A 21,949-nucleotide genomic window follows, 5' to 3' on the forward strand; every position below is an offset into this window, starting at 1 on the left:
TATATGAAGAAGCCTTCAGCATTCCATCTTACTCCAGAAAGAATGGCAATCACCAGGAAAGTAAGTGACAAATGCTGGCAGGCTGGGATGAAAAAGGAACTTTCCCCTCCCTTGCTGGTGGGAACACAAGCCAGAACCATTATGGAACTCAAGATTTCTCCAAGAACTGAATTTAGAAATTCTGTATGACCCAGCTATCCCTCTTCTAAGTATCTTCCCCAAAAAGTTTAAGTCATCATACTATAGGATACGTGCATGCTAGTGTTCATAGTAGCACAAGTCATGACAGCCAAAACCTGGAAGCAGCCTGTACACCCATCAACACATGACTAGATAAAGAAAATATGGTATTTCTATATAATGGAATACTACTTGGATATAAAGAATGATAAATTTGTAGGAAAATGAATGCACCTGGAAAATATAATGTTGAGTGAAACCAGACACACAAGCTTAAATGCTACCTAGTATTTCTCATTTGAGTGGGGGCAAAGTATAAACAAAGAAAATGATTAAAGGATGGATAGAAAGGGACATATGAACAGATCTCTTGCAACAAAGAAGTGGCCTAAGGGAAGAGTGTAAAGGGTGAGGTGGAGGGAGAGGAGAAACAAGAATAAAAGTGTGCTATCTATGTACAAAAACCTAATAGCCCCAGTTAATATACACTATATACCATAATGTGAGCTTAGACAAATAATATCAGCGAGTATGGAGAAGGGGCTAGGGAAGCCACAGGGGGAGGAGCAGGAAGCCGGAGCAAAGGGGAAGGGAATTTAAAAAAGAAACAAGCTGCAATATACACATGTAATCACTCCCCAAAATGACTGAAACTGCATGAACTACAAATATGTACTAATTTAAAAAAATTGGAAGAGGGAGGTACTTCATGGTAAGCACACTACACACACACACACACAAATCAGCCGTTAAGACAAAACTGTATAGCTTGCAAAACTAATGTAGCATAGCCACATCTTAGATAATTCTGTAGTATAACTGCAGGGAAAACTTTTAAAGTTTATATGACATGGTAATGTACTTTTTAAACCTGGTATATGGTGCCACCTCAGATCCCTACTTCATCACAAGATTTGCTCTCTGGATAACAGAACTGCAGTCAAATCCTTTGTACTTTTCTGAACCATTACAACTACTGATAGATTTGTAGTGATAGCAGTACAACTATGACCCATGTATGTAATTATTTTGGAAAGTCCAAGGACATGTATTTAGTTTCTGTTTTCAACTTAAAACTTCGGGCAAATAACTGCTGTCTCTATTTCGTTTGGTAAGATGCAAGTAACAATATTACAATATTTAACTCACAGGGGAGTGAACATTTAATAAGATAACTGAAAATTTCTAACAATAGTTCCTGGCATATATATGCTGGCTGTTACTAGCTAATGTCAAGGCTAGAAAAACATGAGGGGCTCACAAAGAATCAAATATAAACAGATCTAAACAGTCACTGACTGACCATAAGAATTTACTTATTAAAAAATCTAATGAAGGAAATTTTATCATGTATTCCAAAAAGAGTACCAAAATACTTTAATATTTTGATAAGCTTTTAAGTTTAGCTTAAAAGTTTATATGAACAGACAATTCATACTCTGGTTGATAGTTACCTTTTTTAAAAAAAAAAAAAAAAGATTTAACACCATACACTGTAGTTCCTGCAATCCCACAATTCTTTTCTAGTTAAAACAATACCTACTTCATAATAGTATCTGCAAATGTAAAATATTCTGGAAAGAGCTACATGATTGTAAGAGTCCTATTGACCCTCAAAGTAAAAATGTTGAAAGTTAAAATGAACCCTATAGGTCCACATTCACTCAACCTAGTCTTCTGCATCAACAATAAAAACGGTTACATTTCAGATCTGTACTACTTCCCCCTAAAATTCCCACTCCCAGGTGATTTTGCTGAATACTCAACCAAATATCTGAAAGTCTGCTATCCCGAAAGCATTGTGTTAGGCTGTGAGTATAACAAATCACTGTGTTTTGTCCTTCAGAATTGAACACAATTAAAATTGAGACACAAATATTTAGTGTAAAAGGTATCGGTAAAGCTAAATAATACACAAACAACTGTTATTAATGTATAGGGAAAGGAGAGCTAAACACTGGTGGGAAGGGTAGACTTTTAATGGAGTCGAAAACACTAAAAATTAGTCAATTAAAAAATAAAATCTGGAAAAGAAAAAGAAATAATCCCAGACTACAAAATTAGCACGAGCAAAGATCCACAGAAAGAAAAGTAATGGATATGTTTTGAAGCTGGCAAGTGTTCCAGTTTAAATAGATTATGCCTGAAATCTAATCACAGAAAATGTCAAAGCAAAACCAAAAATCTGAACTTTATTTTAAATGCAAAAGGGAGTCCCTGAAGTACATAGAAACAAAATAATAAGCAGTATTTTTACGAAAAGGTGTGTGATGGTTCGTAGAATGGGGTGGGCAGGGGTGCAGTACAGGGTTGCTGGAGGGAAGAGTGGAGTGTAACAGCTTGGTTTGGGTTCAACCTTAAATCACCTTGAACCCACACACAAAGCTAAAACAAAACACAGCAGCGGGTAGAACTGAGTTAACAGAACACTTCCTTTACTCTCTTCTACCTTTTCCTGTAGCAATGCTATCTTCTTGCACCTTTCTAACCATGAAATTTGACGTCTCTTCAAAATGCTAACCTTATTCTCTCCTATTTACTGATCATTCTAGTCTAAACATTTACCTTTGCTTTATTACTGTTATTCTTCACCCACAATTTAACCATCTCCTCCCACACAATCATTAACTCTGAGGCCCCAAATTCCTTCCAACTTCAGATAGCCAAATAATCTATTCATACTCAAATTTTTCTTTACTCCCTTTTAACTTTTAGTCTACTCATATGTGAGCTCTATATACCCAAGTTTTTATAACCTGTTGTAAATTCTCAGTCACTTCTAGTTAAGCTTCAAGGGTTACTGCTAAAACTATACTCAAAGACAACCTCATACCCAGGCAGTCTCTATTCCCAAGAATCTCAAGATTTCATATACTTAGGAACAACAGCTAGCATTTATTTGGCACTTGCTTCATTGTAGAAAATATATCAAGTACTTTATGTAATTCAATGAAACTTCAAGGCAATTTTACGAAAAAATTTCCACTTGATAATGAAAACAGTGACTTAGAGAAATCAAAACACACAAGAACACCTCACTAGAAAGCTGTAGAACAGAGATTCAAGCCTCAATTCTTTGTGCTTTTCAAGGCTACCTTGACTATCCACTTCATGGGGCCTTTGACCTGGCTCTACTGATAACATACATTCAGAAACACTTCCCCAAGTCCTTCATTAAAGGATACCAATAGTTTGAAAATTAATATTGATTCCAGTCCTCAAACTGGACTAAAATTTTTTTGGCTCCTTTAACTTCTGAAAATTTGGAGATGAGAATATGAACTTAAAAGCTTACATCTTTTCTGAATATTTTAGATGAGATTCTTGCATAGGAAGACAACTATATACACTTAAAAGCCACATTTTTAACTGTAGAAACCTATGAACAGAGAGAAATGTTGGCATTTAGCTTTTAAAATTTTGGTTCGTAGAGGCAAGACAGCTCATATAATTACAACAAATCTACTAAGAAAAATTTTAAAACCATTTACATATATACAGACCCTATCCTAGCATGTCACTTGGACTCTATGCCTATTCAGTCATTCCTTGTTACCCTGGTGTATTCATTCCAAGACTATAGGGATATAAAAGTGGATCCTCAAATTCCTCACATATAACCTAACCCACCCTTGCATATACTTTAAATCATCTCTAGATTACCTATAATAACACAATGTAAATGCTATGTAAATAGTTACACTGTATTATTTAAAGAATAATGATAAAGTCCACACATGGTCAGCACAGTTTTCTTCCAATTTTCAGTCTAAGGTTAGTTGAATTCATGGATGTGAACGCACAGAGAGCAGCTAACAGTATTTATTTGTAAAGTGAAAACAGCATGTATCTTAGAAGGCTGTGAAAATTAAAGTTTGACATAAACAAATGATCAATAAAGTATAGTTTTTATTATTTATGATTTTAATTCAAATCTTACCAATCACAAAAAGTAATGAATTTCATTCAAATCCCTAAAAATAAACACTATATATGCTTAGGCCCAAGGATTCCAAATAAATACATAAATAATTGCAAAAACTTTCTGTGTATAAGGCTCATGCCTCTAATTTCAGCAACCCTGGACAAGAGGATCACAAGTCTGTAGCCAGCCTGGGCAATTTACAATTCACTCTGTGTCAAAAATAAAGGCGGCTGGAGAAGTAGTAAAGTGGTAAAACCCTTGTGTAGCATGCATGAGGCCCTGGGTTCAACCCCCATCTCTGCAACACAACAAACGCAAGCTCCCTTTTAAAACATTTACTAAAGGAATGCTTAAAACATCTCTGTTACTACAAACACAGTAAGTCTAATCTACGATAGACATCATTTATATTTTCCAGTTTTTAAAAGTATTTGTCATAGGTGGGCATGGTAGCTCTTACTAGTAATCCTACCACCCTGGGAGGCTGAGGCAGGAGGACTGAAATTTTAGGACTAGCTGGAGCATCTCAGAAGATCCTGACTCAAAATGAAAAATAATGAGCTGGGGATACAGCTCAGGGTAATCAAAAGCTCTACCTTCGATTTCCAGTACGGAAAACACACAAACGAACAAACATGTATTGAGGGGAGACAGGACATACTGTAAACAACAACTGATACCCAAGGTATACGAAGAGGGCTATTCCCTGACTCCTCATATGACCTTCTCCCCACTTCCAAGGTCCATACATTTTACAGAGCCACACCTTGTTCTGCCTCCTTTTATTTTCTTGGGTAATGCTTACAAAACTCTGCTTACCAGCAGGCTGATTTTATTACAACGCTGTCTCAGTTTGATTTGATTAAGAATGAAAATACTTAAATACTTCAAGAGTACTATTCGCAAGCAACATATAATCATTTGAAACAAACATCACCCTATCACCTGAAAAAGTAATTGCATGACACACTAACACCTCAGAAAAATCACTCCACTTCTAGCAGACGAACATTAATTTCAGTAACAAGCTTCCTGGAAACAGTCTCTGTTTAAAATTATAAAATAGGTGTTCAGAATCACTGTAATTCTATTAGCCATTGTAATAAGCAAACAGTCTAGGGATATTTTTAACAAATTTAGACTGTAGGTATTTGCTAACTGCTCAACAATGTTTACTACATGATGCTGCAATAGTTTTCTTTTTTGAAGATATGAGATTTAAAGAAAATTTTAAAAAAGTTTAACACAACCAATTATTAAAATGGAGCTTCCAACAACCTGCATGTGTTCTTACAATGCTCTTAACATCCTAAGGGCTGTATGCTCATTCAAACCCACGTCAAAACCACACTTGTCTTTAGTGGAATTGCCACCTACCTTCCTCCCTCCTAAGAGCTTCTCTAACTTCCCAAGCCAACAGAAAAATCAGTGAAGGCAACATACAGGAACAGCTTTCCCAAAACACAATCACTAACTTAAATTGCCTTTTAATAAAACAACTCAAAAAAGAAAAATCACTTTTAGAATGCTAAAACATTGCGGTAAAACACTGAGGTGTGGGGCACATGTCAGGCATTTATTTGTTAAAGGTACACTGAATAGATACACAACAGTAAAAAAGGAAAAATTAATAAATCGGACGGTATATCCTTTGGCTTTACTGATATGAAACCGAGACTCAAGAGGTTAAAAGCCTTGTCTGTGGACACACATTCTGGAGCACAGCCCATGACTAAACAATTCTTGCTCCCAGTGCAGTGTTCCCTTCAACAGGTTATACTCTGTCACCACTCCTGTCCTTTATACTAAAATGTAAAATGAAACCATCCCTGTTAAAAAAAATAAATGATACAAGCTACGTAAAAAGCATCTTGAAGACTTCAGTAATCAACCTATTCTCAAATATATACCAATAGAGCTAATGCCAAACCTTATCGATCTTAATAATACCGATTCTATAATGATTCCAGATATAAAAGTATTTAATAGTACCAAATAAAATCCCTTAACTTTCACATGCAACTGTTTCAATAAACTTCCAGGTTAAAAGTAGTCTTACATGACTAAATGTTTAATCATGGTACACGTAAGAAAACAACTGCAACATCAGGAAAGAAATGTTACTGTTTGGAATTATCTACTGGCAAAGGAAATATTAAGTCAATAAAGGTAAACTAAGATTAGAAAAAAGGGGGTGGCCTGTCTCCCTTGTCTCCTCTCATCTGTAAAACAGGGAATTACAAAACACAACCTGTGAGAAAGGTGCAATATATAGAAAGATAAAAGCATAAAACCTATGTTAAAGGAGTTGGGATCTGTTGGATTCCACAGGGCTCTGGAAGCCCTTAGGCTGAGCACAGGACTGCTTAAAGTCTCTAGAATGCTTGGCACCTAAAAAAGTGACCGTTTAAAATTCCAACATGCAAGTTTGAAGAGATGATATCTTTTCCTCAGAACAAATTTTAAAATTTTCTAGTTTCCACTTATTCTATGGGACAGTATCTGTATCCCACTCTTCTAATCCCTTGTTAAAACACGGCTGACTCTTTTTTCCAATCAGCAGCGAACTCGAGATGGGGATGCTACATAGATTCCTTAGCTTGGACAGACAACCTTTGTGAATTTTTTAAAGTGGCACTTGAGAAGAGAGAAGAAAAATGTATCAAGGGGCGAAATTTTCAAAACGTGTCAAAAGCCACGGCCGGGACAGAAAAGGCTCCAAGTTTATTTAACATCTATGAGCCAAACAGAACCATACCTCAACCAAACTCTCAACAAGAACTTCTGGCCCATTGACGAGGCCGAAAGGATGCGAAGTCAGAGAATTCGCTTCGCCGGTCCCGAACGGACCTCACGGCTGCACTCGGGCCCTGCCCCTAGCCCGGCCGGGTCAAAGGTCGCCGGTCGCCAGTCGCCGGTCGCCCGCGCCTCTGGAAGTTCCGGCCGCCCGCGCCCGCGCAGAGGAGGCCGGCCGGGGGCGGAGCCGCAGCGTCCCTGCCGGGAGCGCCCGGCCGCGCCGCTTGTTTACAGGCCCCAGGCCTGCGCCGCCCTCCCGCCGCCGCCGCCGCCGCCGCACAGGCCCGCCCGCGCCCTCGCCCCGCGCCGCGCTTACCCGGAGCAGCCGCAGGCGGGCGGGCCCCTGGTCGGCCCAGGCGGCGACGGCGGCCCCGGAGGGGGCGCGGAGCGGGGCACCGCGGCGGCGGCGGCGAGGAGGAGGAGCCGGGTTGCGTCCGGGCCCCGGCTCTGGGCGCCCTCGCGACTCAGATCATCCGGGCGCCGGGGCGGGCGGCAGAGATCGGGTCCCGGAGGAGGAGGAGGAAGAACCGAGGACGCATCGCTTTTGCGCCCCACCTGCCTGGTGTCCCCCCTCCCCCCCTCCCCAGCCGCCCGTTTCCGAGCCGCAACCGCCGGGCACCCGAAGCCGCCGACCCGGCCGGCGCGGAGACCACTGCTCTCCAGCTCCTGAGCGCGCTCCCGTCTCCAGCGCCGCCGCCGCCGCCTGTAGCGCGGCCCCGCGCAGGCGCGCTCACGACTGCCCCGCCCCGCCCCGCCGGCTGGGCCGTGGTTACAGCTGCGGTGCGGCGAAGCAGCTGGAGAGACCCGGATGTCGCGGGGCAGGAACTGCGGCGAGAGCTGGCGGCGGGGGAGGGGCGGCCCCAGATGACGTCACTGCCCAACCCTGCCTCTCTGGAGGCCTCGGGAAGCGACCAGAGGGAGCGTCAGGATCCCGGATTGGAGCCAGGATCGGAGCTTTCACGCTCTGACGCCGGGGCCTGGGCACGGCCGTATGGAGACCCACGGGTGGACAGCTGCCCCGAACCTGGCGATGAGAGGGCGGGATCGGGGCCCCCTGCTTGCGCACATTCCGCGCCCAGGAACGTGGATCGGTGCCCAGGAGGCTGCTACACTTCCCCAGGGGTGATCCACGCGGGTGCAGCCGTACACCTAGGTCGCGCACTCCGCTACGTGGGAGGACACTGGCCGGAGCCCCCGAACTCCCGACGGGTTTGCCTATGGGGCGCGTGGGATCCCACAGTGTATTTATTTGGACGTTAAACAGTCACGTGATTCTGTCATGGGGACTCTCCAGCGATCTCCAGAGGTTAATGGAACCGAGGATATTTTCAACGTCTGGAGGACGAGTGGAGACGTAACCGCCGCTTCTACTAAGAACCGCGGACGACGAGCTGAACTTCACAAAACTGCACGCGCGGCCACGGGGATACAGTTCAGCTCACTAGACTGCAGCACGCCCCGCCCCCGCGGACGCGGGGGCTGAAGGACGGAGCCTGCGCGGCCAATGAATGGGGGCCGGGAAGCAGTGCGTCACCAACTCGGCTTCCCATTGGCCGCAGCGCGCTTTCCTCCAGCAGCTTTAACCCTCCTCGCGCCGCGCCCACAGGCACTGGAATTTAGAAAAGAAAAATCTGCCCTTTTATAAGATGTTCTGGTGTGTACAAAGAATAAAACAAACACGGTATTTCGTTGTAGGGGGCAGGTGCTTTAAAAGGAACCCCTAAAGATACAGCTAAATTGAGTTCTGGCCAGGAAATAAGTGAATGTGTGAGGAGGCCTCCCCAGGATTTCGCAGGAGCTTAACTGTAGCTATTTGTACCTTGTTACTTTTACCTCAGAAGACCACCTTGTAGCTCTCTTACATTTAAAAAAAGAATTTTTTTTTCTTTTTGTCATCAAACAATACTTAGCTGCTTTTAAAGATCTAAGAGCTATCTCCACAAATTTTCAACTTGATTTTGGGGAAGGTTCTGTACTTTTCAGAGAGAACCTAACAGGATCAAATAGCCACTGAAGAAATCAAGGAATCCCCAAAACCCCTGAGCCAGTATTTTGGAGGTTAGAATGTCTTAGGGAAATATGAAAATACTTTGTGCATTTTGGTGCCAGTATCAATTTGAGGATGTATTTCCTAATATTCTATCCACACCTGCCCTTCCCCCAAGAAAATTACATCAGAGATCTTTGAAACTCTGCCTTATTGGAGTCCTTAGTACTTCAGACAAGTAACAGCATGATTAGCATGCTACTGAACGCGAATTGGTGTGCTCTGAAAAAGCACATTTCCTTGTTCAGCAGGCACCAGGGGCAGTTACAGACTAGAAAACGAAAAGTTTTGCCTGATTCGGTTTCCTTGAGGCTTTTCATGCCTGGAGCTTTTCTGTTCTACGCTTGCAGGAGAATCTGGGTCAATTGTAACAGAAGAGGAAGACAAATAGAAAATATGAACAAAAAGATTTGTAAGGTGTCAATGTGCACAGACTGCCCATCAAGCTGCACCTTCCTATGGTTTCCTATTTCTGCAGACTGTTTTCAAAGACATTTCGGTACGAACTAGGAAGCTCATGGATTGGGATTAGTATTTTAAAATTTGGAACAAATTGTAGTCTATTTGTGACTCCCTCTTCCTTTCCTCCATAATTCTGATTTAAAGAAAAGATTTACATTCCTCGTTTCTAAGTTACTATTGTTAACATATTTAGGACAGTCACCCTTAAGATGACTTTACTAGAGCTCCCAAAATACTTTTCAGGAATTTAAGTGAATTGCCTCCCAGAGCCACCCATCTTTCCGCACAGCTGGTCAGTGCTTAGGAGGTACAAAGCCAAGGAGGACACAGATCCTGCTTCCTTCCCTCCCTCCCCTCCTCTTCATCACCCCTTTTTCTACCTGGTTTTTTTCTCTCCCACAGCCACTTCGTGTGTCTTCCTCTCTTTTCTTTGTTTTTCTTTCTTCTCCCTTTCCTCGGTTTTGTTTTTATCTCTTTTGCCTTTCTTTTCCTCATTCCTCTCTTTCTTGTTTTCATTAGCTTATTCCAAATTGCAGCTGCTGCTCCTATCCATTGGCCTCTGAAATTAAATATGTGAGTACATAGTATCCCTAAACTTACTTCATCCTGGGGCCAGGGGTACCCCCAGCCCTTTCCTCCTCCTTCCCCTCCATAGCGCATTAGCTGTTTACAAGACTGTTACCAAAGGAGATGGGGCAGAGAACCCTGCCCCTGTGACATCACAGAGCCAGGCCAGCAAGGTAGGCAGAATGTTCCCACCGGGTGCCTTGGAGAAGGGCGGGCAGCCATGAGCGTGACAGGCCAGATCACGGCTGGGCTTCAAGGTAGTGCCTCTGACACTGAATCTTGTCAGAAAAGTTCCTGTGTCCAATAGGCAGTTACTACTGTGTATCAGGCCCTGTGCTGGATGCCAAGGGAAGGTCCCCTGTGCCCAAGCAACTGATTTGTAATGAGGGACATGGTCAAAGAAATAAACAATGGGAAGTCACAGATTTTAATCAGTGCAGTAAAGGGAGTAAATAGGGAGGAGATGACTTGGAACAGGTGTTCAGGAGAAAACTCTCCAAAAAGGCAGAATTTGAGATTTGAGATAAAAGAACTTCAGGCATTTCTTCCTCTGTCTGTCTGTCTGTCTGTCTGTCTCTCCTTCTCCTCCTCCTCCTCCTCTTCCTCCTCCTCCTCCTCCTCCTCCTCCTCCTCCTCCTCCTCCTTCTCTCTCTGCTCTCTCCTCACCCCTCTTCCCTCCTCTCTCTCTCCTCTCTCTTTTTGAACTCTTAAAGTAGTTCTCCTGGATCAACCTCCTCAGTGCTGGAATTACAGGCATGTGCCACCACCATCCAGTTTACATTTTACTACTGTCTGTACGCTTGAAGCAGTTGACATATATTGTGTCTACAGAGTGAAAATTCTCTGTAAAGTGTTGCTACACTTCTCCCAATGCCACACTGAGGATTTTGCTTTGGTAAATTCAAGTCAAGCCCAGAGGTACTTTTTACACCATAGAAATTAGCAGATACCATGAATCAGAGCCTTAGTGCTCACTGGTTTGTTGATTTTCTAGATTTAAGAAAGTAATGGAAAAAATCTTTTAAGCAAATTAAATTTAAAATGCATGCTGTGTCTCTGTTACAGGTCAAACAGCACAAAAATCACCAGTTCATCAGAGGTCACGAAGACAGTTGGTGCTGATGTACATGTTTGTTGTTTTGTCTTCAAAGAACATGTTAACCGAAAAGCATGTCAGCATTGTGTTTGGAGAGCAGCTTGATAAAACATCTGCACACCACCACCCTGCAACTGCTGTGTCAAACAAGCCCCTTGTTGGCTGTGTACCTTAAGGAAGTCATTTATACTGGTTGTATGAACTCAAGCCACTTAAATTATTAGCCTCGGTCCTATCTTACACAAAATGCTTTCCTGCAGGATGTACTGTGAGAATTAGAATAGAGCAGGCAGCTTGGAAAATATGACTGAATGATCAGCTGCCCCAGGTGCTATCTATCCTTTCTTCCTCACTGGCAGGTCTTGTAGTCACTAGACTTTGAATAGTTAGGCACTTGTGCCCTCTGAAGCTCCCTTGTAGCTTAGAGAAGAGTAAAGTCATGCATTGCTTCCTGATACAAAATGTCCTCTGAACTGTATTCTTAGGCAGTTTGTTATGCAGACATCAGAGTGTACTTATACAAACTGAGAAGCTATAGGTCCGTCACTGTACATGGCCTTTCAGTGCCATCAAGACATGGTAAACACAAAGTGTACAACGCTATTGCCAGAGTACCATGACATGCTATTTCATTGGAGAATATTCTAAAATATGATAAAAGTACATAAGCCAGTAACAGTTGTTTATGATCAGTATCAAATGTTTTCCACTGTACATAATTGTACGTGCTATTCTTTGTGGCTGGAAGGGTGATAGGTTTGTGCATACCAGTATCACCATAAACAGGAGTAATGTATGCACTAGGATTTTATCACAGTGATATCACTAGGTGATTGGAATTTTCAGCTCTATTACAATCTTATGTAAAAAACAGCAGATACGCAGTCCTTCACCAGCTGAAATGTCATTATGTGGTGCATAACTATGCAAAACTCCTAATAGCATATGCTGGTATATCTCAAATGGGTCTCAGTGTAACAGGTATTGATTGATTCATGAAGTCCTTGGGACAGTAGAGTGAAGCTAAGCTGCTGAAGTCCTGGGATGGTCCCATCTAGCCACTAACACCCTCATCGAGGTAACTCTCCATGTCATAAAAACATGATATTTCCATTTGTATTATGATGTGAAAAAAGACAGGAAAATGCCGGGAAAAATTTACTCCCTAATAAAAAGACTCATGAGAACAAAATGTCTCCTTCAGCCGTACGTTATCACATCCATATGGGAGCCTGGAATTCTCAGGCCATTTTGTGAACCAAAGTGGTGGAGGGAAGAGGGGCGATTACAAAAGGCTGGGTCTTTCACTCTGCTGAGCCGCTGGGCCTTCCTACAATCACCTACCTCGGGAACTTCTACTCAGGAGGATCACAAGTGCTCTTCATTGCTAAAACCACTTTTGGTTTTGTATTTGGTTATTGGTAGCCCGAAGCACCCAAATAGCCAAACACTTTCAGTATTATTTGTAGCTAAAACCTCTGGAGAGTCACACTTACAGTGAGTGCTCATTGAGGTAAATCAGCCACCAAATTAGATCCTTTCCTTATAGAAAAACTGCCATAGTCAGATGTGTACAGATCTTATTCCTTAAATATTTAAGACATTTATTTAGTAATTAGCTTCACTTTAAATCTTCATTGTGTCCTGAAAATTTTTAAATTGTATCCTGTACTAATTAGGGGTCACTAGAGGAACAGATTTAATATGAAATACTGTATATATATGAAATAAACTTACAGTGGCTGCCTGCAGGATCAGATGGGAAGAATGCAAAAGGACTGTCTACATAGTGCAGAGAGGAGGATCCTGTCAAAGGTGGAAGGCCTGGAGTTCACTGAAGGATCTTGTGCAAGTTCTACTGGGGAGGCTGGAGGCTCTGAACTGGAAGACTGAAGCCTCATGCTGGAAGGCTGGAAAGTGAGCTGGAAGCCTGAAGCAGACATTGAAATATGGTGGCCAATCCTAGAGCTTCTCTGAAGAAGTGCAAATGAGACTTCTTTCCCTTTTTATTGCATCCAAGCTATAGACCTATTGGTTGGTGCCACTCATATTCCCTTCCCTCTTCAGGAGTCAACCAGATGCACCCAAAACTGCACTAAGCCAAGCAGCTAGGCATATCTGATTCAAAGTGACACCACACTTTAACTATTTTGCAGATTACAATAGCAATTATTAAAACACAAAGTCATTTTATGTTTGAAATCAAATGCAAACTTTTTTTTTTTTTTTGTCTTTTTGAGATAGGGTCTCACTATGCAGTTCAGGCTGGCCTTGAGCTCACTTTGTAGCCTAAGCTGGTCTCAAACTCACAACAATCTTCCTGCCTCAGCCTCCTGAGTGCTGGGATTACAGTTGTGAGCCACCACACCTGGCTCAAATGCAAACTTATTAATAGGCATTTTTCCCTTGAAAAGTCTAGACAAAGTGTCCAGTTCAATGAAAAAAAAATAGCTTAAGTAGATCTATAATCAATTCATAAGAACTGCAGAAAAGCTAATTTAATCATTCTCAGGAGAGGAAAAAAAACTTAGCCTCGACTGTGCCGAGTTCCACATCAGGCTCCTTGTGGGTATTATTTTTTAGTTTTTTTTTTTTTTTGAGACAGTGTCACAATAATAGTCCACACAGGCCTTGAACTCACTATATAGTCCAGGCTGGCCTCCTACCTCACAGTGTAGCCTAGGTGATCCTCCTGCTTCAGCCTCCTGAGTCCTAGAATTATAGGTGTGTGTCATCATGCCTGGCCTAGTTGTTATTCAATTAATGCAGCAATTCTGTTAAGAAGATAGTATCCTTGCACTTCTATTTTACAAAGGAAGAAGCTAAGACTGGGAAAGAGAACCCTTTTTGAGACTTAGGACCATTTGACTCCCAAATACCTGCTATTTCTGGTACTGAAACCGACTGAGCATTCTTGGGATGACTTGCTCTCTCCTTGAGATCCTTTTCGGTGCAATGTCCCACCAAAAACAAGAAATGCAAAACCAAAAAAGAACAATTCTAGCAGCACTGTCTTTACTATAGACGTCTTGGAAAGATGAGAGAGGAGTAATACAGTATATTACACAACAAAATCAAGAATCTTATACTTAATGTAGATACGTTGTAACATTTCCTAGAGCTTTGCATCAGCTGTCTATTCTCCTATTCTCCCCCTTTGCCTTCTGATTCAATCTCCTTTCTTCCCCCTACATTTCTTTAAAACTTTTACTTAACAAAAAGCTAACATAATGCTTGTGAACATTTTCATCCTCAACCCATGTCCATGGAGAGCCTTGTCTACTGCTGCCACTGACAGGAACATAGCAGGGTGTCCTTGTAGAGAAGCACAGGCAGTGTGACGAATTCAGGTTAACACTAAAAACTGAAAATCAAGTGCCAAGCTGGTAACAGGGGTAAGATGGGAACTGTGGGGAGGGAGAGTATACTTGTTCCACTAAAAACAACAATAATTTTACAACACTTTAAATGTGTCAAAATCAAAGAGTATATCTTTTGACCATTGCAATGGAGATGAGTTCAGAGGTATCTCTGCTTTCTACAGGCTGAAGACAAGTTATTTAACATCTCTCAGGCTTGGTTTCCCCATCCAGAACAGAGAATAATCACCTATCTTGCAAAACAAAAATGAAATAGAGATCTTGCTTAGGATGTGCCTACACATTGTCCCTGAAATAATTTCATGAGGAAATGCAAGCAAAAATAATGTAATATTTACTGTTAAATCACAGTGTTTGGTTTTTAATAATGTAATTTAATAATGGTAAATGTATAGATATCACCCATTCAATGTTTCAAACAGACTTAGTTACAAGTTTATCATAGAATTGCCACATGCTGGGTTCAAGTCATTCTTTCCAAGATATCTTTTAACTGCCAGGGCTTCACCTTGGTGGGGCCTGTGGGAAGGTTGATCCGACCTTCAGGAACCTAGGGAAGACAAAGCTCCTCTACAAGACAACTGACCCTTTCTATGTGTTGTCTCCTTCTTGGTGTCAGCATCAAAAGTGATCAGTTGGTTTTGAATCTAAACTCTGGGTGATATTTCTTTTAGTAAGTCAAAAGAAAGGCCTCAAACTCTGTATGTCTTTAGGTTATGGTATTTATAATTGCACATCACAGAATTCTAGTCACCATACATTTTACGCAGCAGTGGTTGAACCCCTGAAATATGCCAGGTTGAACCCCTGAAATATGGGAAAGTTAAATTCCCATAGGTAGTGTCCAGTTTACCTGTGATTAACTGAAAGCAAGCAAGGTCACTGCAGAGAGGGTTCAGTCCTGGAAAGGAAGTGGGTGGTTGGGGTGGGAGAGGGGCCTGAGGCAGGCTCCTTTATATGCGCTTGTCAGAGTCAATACGTTAGCAGTGGTGGCAGCTGGACAGGCCTGGGTGACAAGAAGAAACTGTCATGCAAAGCTTTCTGAGAGAGTCCCAGGCAAGGGCACAGGCACAACCTTGGGATGAAAGTAAGTTTGGCTTATCCAGGCATGGGCAGAACTCAGGGGCGCAGAGCATGATAAGGGAGGAGAAAAGGTAGACAGGAGCACACGGGCCATAGTGAGGATTGTTTGTTTTTAATTTATTCTAAATGTGATAGAAAACCAGTGGATATTTTTAAGCAGATCATATGATCTGATTTGTGTTTTACTCTTGGTTAAGTATAAGGGAGAGATTTTAGGAACGTAAAAGTGGAAGCAGAATAATCCTTTCATGTCAGCTGAAGTGTCTTTAAAGAGAAAGCGAAATTAGCTTTCAGTTTAAAGTGATTGCGTTTTGGTGGTAAAATGTGGCCTTTTGAAAAGTCTTCTTACTGGATTCCCCCCCCCTCCTTTTTTTTCTAGGAGCTATATTATTTTTGCCAATGACTCATCAAAGTTAACCTTTTCTAGGAGCTATAGTAAAATATTGCAGGGAGTACCTTATGGAAAAGGCCAGGTTAAATGCAAGTAAATGAAAGCCCACACAGGGGGTGTGGTTTCAGGCAAATGCCTGTTGTCTTAAAACATATTCTCTAAGAACCTTATTCTTTTCTCCTTTTTCACTGTTTTCTCCCAATATTCATCTGAAGGCTAATATTTGGCCAATTAATTTATATTAATTTAGTTAAGATGTCCTTATTCAAGACAGACATTTACATCTTGATGTGAAAGTCTTGAGATGAGCTGCAGATACCCAAGAAGCAAGCTGCCTTGATATGTGGCGGCGATATGAAGCCGAAGAGCTGAAGAGGGGAGCCAGGGAAAGCCGCAGTAACACCGAAGAGGGCTTGCGTTTCCTCCACAATTGGCTTCAGAATCGTCAGACGACTTATTGTCATCATCAAAATCCTCATCCATTGAAGTTCTGCCTGAATTCAGCATCAAAAACTGAAATACAGTAACATAGAATCAGCAATTTAGAAATTTTCTGCTGTCCTCCAGTTAAATTCCCATAGGTAATGTCCAGTCCTTGCAATTTTACCTAATTTGGACAGACCCTTCTTGGGCATTTAATATAATTTTGAAGCTTGTTAATGGAAAAATTTTTAACGAACTAAATAAAGTGTTCTAGATGACATAAATCATAATTTCTTGCCTATGAAAAGAATTAGTTAAGCGCCATGTATGCAGTAAAAATATGGTACATACCAAACCCATTAAATATGGCATATAAACAAGAAATATGTATCTTCTATTGATTAATTCCTGTTTGTTAGAATCTTTACTTTTACAATATCTAATCTTGCCACAGTATCTTCAAGGTAGTTGTTATTACCTGTGTCAGATACGGAGGCTCAGATAAGTTAATCCATTTACCCAAATCTGCAGAGCAAGTAAATGGAGAGAATTTAAACTTTTGCCAACATTATTATTTTGCTGTTTTGTTTTTAGTAATGTAAAACTGAGGTTTACAATATATTCTTGCTGACATTAGGCAATGAAAGAGTCTCCAATATGAAGTGTTAAGACGCAGTTTCACTTTTGGTTATAACTTAAATACCAGGGCACTATGTGGGATTCAGGAAATTCAGCTCAGCTTTTCCTTTTTCCTTCTGTCTCTGGGGATAAAACTTAGAGCCTTCATACTGAACTATCTCTGCAGCCCTTTGTATTTTTTGTTTGAGACAGGATCTCACTAAGTTGCCCAGGCTGGCTTTGAATTTGTAGTCTTCCTGCCTCAGCCCCCTGAGTAGCTGAGATTACGGCATGTGCTACGTGCCCCAACCATTTTCACAGATATAAAATAAATGCATTGGATCAGTTGGTCATTTTTTGTTTGTTTATTTTTGTTAGACGGAATCTCACTATGAAGTCCGGGCTGGCCTCAAACTTAAAGCAATCCTTCCAAGTGCTGGTATTACAAGCATGCACCACTGCATCTGGTTTGGGTCATCTGGTCTTTATGGTTTCTTCCACTTGCAAGATTGCACTATAGCACAGTGCAGCAATCCTGATTCTCAAATGGAGTATCTGTTTTCCTAGTACTCTAGTAATAGTAATTCACATTCCTTTAGGGAGAATCACCCCTTCCTATCTCTCAGTATAGTCCCTTCCTCTCAGATCATTGTAGGACTGGGCACAGGACCTAAGTGGGTCAGAGTAACTCCCAGGAATTGTTTGGAAGAGAAAAAAATACCTTGTACCTCATGCCTTGTTGGAGATTAGGATGATGAGTCTTGGAAGCTCCTAAGGGCTTACACTGAGTCATGGAGTGACAAATTCTATTTTGATAGGTCTGTTTCTGTTAGGGTTTCCAGCTACCTGTTTATAGACATCACAAGAGAGGTAATTCTTTTTTTTTTTTTTTGTCTTTTTCCTTTTTATCGGTACCGGGGATCGAACTCACGACTGCCTGCTTGCAAGGCAGGTGCTTATGCCGCTGAGCTAAATCCCCAGCCCCAAAAGAGGCAGTTCTTAAGGGAGGGGATCAATTTACATTAGGAAGGGATTTTCCAAAATGGGGAAGCTTGTTCTCAGAATCCTTGGGATAGGAATTACTTTCTTCAACCAGACTGGAAAGAAAAAGGGGCACATCAGAAAGGAGAAATGATCTGCAACCTCACTGTCAAAGATTTTGAAAACCTATAGGATATCGTCAGTATGTCAGATTTTATTTTTCCAAAACAATGCTCAAATTTCTAGTTCTACCTCTCCTCTTCCGGACATTCTCCTATCACGAAGCAGAATTTTGATCTTTCACTCCTTGATCTTTGGTACGCCTTTGGAACTGACTCAACAAATAAAAGAGTGCCACTGAAGCAGAAGCAGCTGGTCGTGGTGACACACAACTGTGGTCTCAGCCATCTGGGAGGCTGAGGCAGGAGGATCACAAGTTCAGCGCAGCCCAGGCAATTTAGTGGCTGAGTAAAACCTTGCCAAAAGAAAAAAAAAGAAAGAAAGAAACAAGTCTGGGAATGTCAAGAAAAGAACATCTGGCTGGCCTTTGTTCCCAGTTCTTGGGAGAAACTGTTGAAGTGTCCTGGGTGGCTGAGTGATCAGGGTATCTTTATTATTCTTTCTGGTCCCTGATGGTATATGCTAATCACATGACAAAGGTGGGCCCCTAGATAGTTTAAACAAACATGATAGCCCAAGATGGAGGTTGATGGCACCAAAAAATCCAACCCTGTGATTAACAGGTTGACGTTTTTAGTTGGGTGTCATGTGTGAAGGGAAAGAATGCTAGAGATTGAGTCACACAGCAAGTGATTCCACTAATCATGCCTGTGTGATGTAACCTTAACAGAGAAATTCTGGACACATGGATGTGCCGAAAGAGTGGCGTACATTAACTCCATGGTGGGATGGGCAATGGAAGCTTCACCTTGGAACACTCAATCTTACCCCATGTATTTTTCTCTTCAGTCACTTATGATTTGTATCCTTGAACTGCAGTCACAACTATAACACCTTCCCGAATTTTGAGGCATACTAGGAAATTTTCCAGCTTGAAGGGGTAGTGAAAATCCCTCAGTTTGTAGGTAGCTAATAAGAATTGAGGGTGGCGCGAGGACTTTCAAACTTGAGGGTGGTGACTGAAATGAGGAAAGTCTTATGGATGAATTTAACCTATGAAGTCTGGTCTTGCTCTGAGAGCCAGAAGTCATTGTTTGGCTCTAGCTAAGGTCCAAGCTGACAGTGCAGTGGGTCAACCATCAGACATGTAAGTGAATAAGCCTTCAGCTGACTCTATCATTTAGCTGTCAAGTTACACCTAGCCTTTGGGTCTTTCAACTGATGTCCTAGGTAACACGCAAGACAGATAAATCATCTGCAATGAATCCTGTACAAATTTCTGACTCAGAATCTAGTAATACAAAGTTTTTTTGCCACAGCATGTTAGGGAAGTTTGTTACAGACCAAAAGATAACTGGATGTTTTTGTGCCTGTAAGTTGTATATGGTTGTATACAAATTTAAATGTGAAACAATGGCTTTGAGAGCAGATATTATACAGAAGTGAAAGGGTCTTCAGGAAGGTTAGCCAAGGATATTGAGGAGATTTTTAGTGGAAGTCATGTGGCCCTCAAGAGAACTTAGCAGTTGAAACGGTGCAGGGTTCTGAGTCTCATCACAGAGAGAGACAGAGTGAGACAAAGAGACAGAGACAGAGCAAAAGAGAGAGACAGAGAGAGACAGAGACAGAGACAGAGAGAGACAGAGACAGAGACAGAGAGAGACAGAGACAGAGAGAGACAGAGACAGAGACAGAGACAGAGAATTTGAAATTAGAGAGACATAGACCAAAAGTTCCCATACACCGTTGATTATGGTACAGTAGAACAGAGGAAATGCATAAATGAACTGGATAATCTAGCTAAGCAAACTTCTGAGAAGAGTGTTAAATATGTCCCAGGGATTATTCTAGCTGCTTTAATAAATATGAAGAGAGACAAACAAAAGAAAGATCCGTCAGTCAGAGTGGTGGTGCCCATCTGTAATCTTAGCACTTTAAAAGCTAAGGCAGGAGGATCAAAAGTTGGGCAATTTGCCAACTTAGCAAGATCCTTTATCAAAATAGAAACCAAAAAGGCCCTTGGTTCAATGCCTACTACTGCAATCAATCAATGAATAGATCAATCAAAAATAAAAGATCTGTAGGATATGCTGTGTTCAGAAATCAAAAACTTCATATTCACCATTTTCCAGAAAGCAAACAGTGCTAAAAGTAAAAAAAAGACCAAACTGAGGGTTTGGTCAGGAAAATATAATCTAAAAAAATTTTTAAAATTTGATTGTAAACCTCTAATTAAGGCTTCAGAACTATTTAACATGAAAAGTCAGAAGCCTCTCTAAAGATCCTAGATTTCTCGTAGAAACTCTGTATTAAAACAAAGGGCTTTCCAAGACCCTAAGGAAATTGTTTATAGTAGCCTTATAGTGACCTCAAAGTAATGAAGGGCTTAGCTTAATGACATTCAGTGGAGCATAAACTGATGTAGAAGAAACATCCACATTTTCAGTGGAATTTTATCAGCTTTTGCTGCCCACCATGAAAAGAAGTCTCCATATCCCTGAAATTTTATGGGCAGGAAGCAGGCTGAGAAGACTGTTAATCTGCAAACACAAAATAACTCAGAAAAAGGAAGGATAATTCAGAGGGCGGGTTTAAGAGCTTAGGGGACAGAGTTAGGAGTTACAGAAAAATCATTCCTAGATAAATAGACTAAGCCACAACCAAATAACTGACAAACCCACTTGGATTTTTGAATTGCTGCCGATCACCTGAGCACCCTGTGCCTCCATACCACCTTTGAAAGAAGAGGTTATTAAGCCGGACATGGTGGCTCATGCTTGTAATCCCAGTGCTCCGGAGGCTGAGGCAGGAGGATTGTTGCAAGTTCGACACCAGCCTAGGCTACAACGTGAGCTCAAGCCCAGCCTGAACTGCAAAGAGAGTTTTTCTTTTTCTCAAAAAGACAAAAAAAAAAAAAAAAAAAGGTTATAGAACTTATTGTAGCTCTGTATTTTTAGTTTACAAATCTTCAGATTAAAGGCTCAAAGACACTCAGGGAACTATGCTGAAGGAACTATACCCAAGAAACCTCATCTATACCTGAATGTGGCTTAACTGAGGAAATTTTCAATGTAAGCCTCTTTATGATATCATGATGCTTCGGTAGGATAAGGAGTTTTTCACTAAGATATGACAGGTACACCAATTACCCTAATCTGAGCACACATTGTATATACTCCCGAAATGTGTCCAATTACTATTTGTCAATTAAAAATAAGAATATATTAAAACAAAGATTTGAGAAATTGTTATTGTTGTTGGTGGTACCAGGGATCTAATCCAGGGCCTTGCACCTGTTAGGCATATCACTGTTATATTTGTATCCCCCAATTTCTGCTTAAAATTTTTATCTTAAAATACTGAGGTAGAGTCCTGATAAGCAACTTTAAGCTTGTGATCTTGCTGCCTTGGTTCCTGAACAGCTGGGATAATGGGTGTGAGCCACCATCTATGGCTTGAGGGGTTTTAGAGGAAGTTAGCAGGCTTTGCACATGGTGGGTTGTGTGTTATTACACATCAAGGGCAGACTGGAGCAGGTTGTATGTTGCCCGAAGAGTCACAGAAACATTTGTACTTTCATAGACATGCTGTTCTAGAACCTCACATTCCCTCTTCAGGAGCTGAAATCTATGTCCCTTTCCCTTGAAATTAGGAAGCTCTTCCACCTCGCTAAGCGATACTGTGTGGCCGAAGTGCTGCCATCAGACATCTGCAGCTGAGTCTCTGAAGCTGTTGCAGGACAGTGGTGAAAACAGCACACAAAGGGCTTCTGAAAAAAAATCATCTCCGCCATAAAAGAAATGGACACACTGGAGAAATTGTCCAAATCATACTTGTCTCCAGAACTCTAGAACTTAAAGGCTCTTGTCAGTCTCAGGAA

General features: G+C 41.5%; 1 protein-coding gene across 3 annotated transcripts in view; it reads right to left on the reverse strand.

The window, feature by feature from the left end:
- Ppm1a (protein phosphatase, Mg2+/Mn2+ dependent 1A) overlaps positions 1–9,992 on the reverse strand; it is a 46,438-nt gene extending 36,446 nt beyond the window's left edge. The window contains exon 1 of one of the 3 annotated variants that reach the window (XM_063241115.1): positions 9,791–9,992. In XM_063241115.1, coding sequence (XP_063097185.1) covers positions 9,791–9,926 — 136 coding nt within the window. In that variant the 5' untranslated portion in view covers positions 9,927–9,992. Of the gene's footprint in view, positions 1–6,863; positions 7,049–7,217; positions 7,354–9,790 lie in introns of those variants that run through there. The other 2 variants (XM_063241118.1, XM_063241116.1) reach the window with 2 other exon arrangements.
- Positions 9,993–21,949: the final 11,957 nt, after the last annotated feature.

Source organism: Cavia porcellus, unplaced genomic scaffold (assembly GCF_034190915.1).
Source record: "Cavia porcellus strain 051 isolate PalLab524CR breed Dunkin Hartley unplaced genomic scaffold, mCavPor4.1 scaffold_31, whole genome shotgun sequence".
In the NCBI taxonomy this organism is placed as follows: Eukaryota; Metazoa; Chordata; class Mammalia; order Rodentia; family Caviidae; genus Cavia; species Cavia porcellus.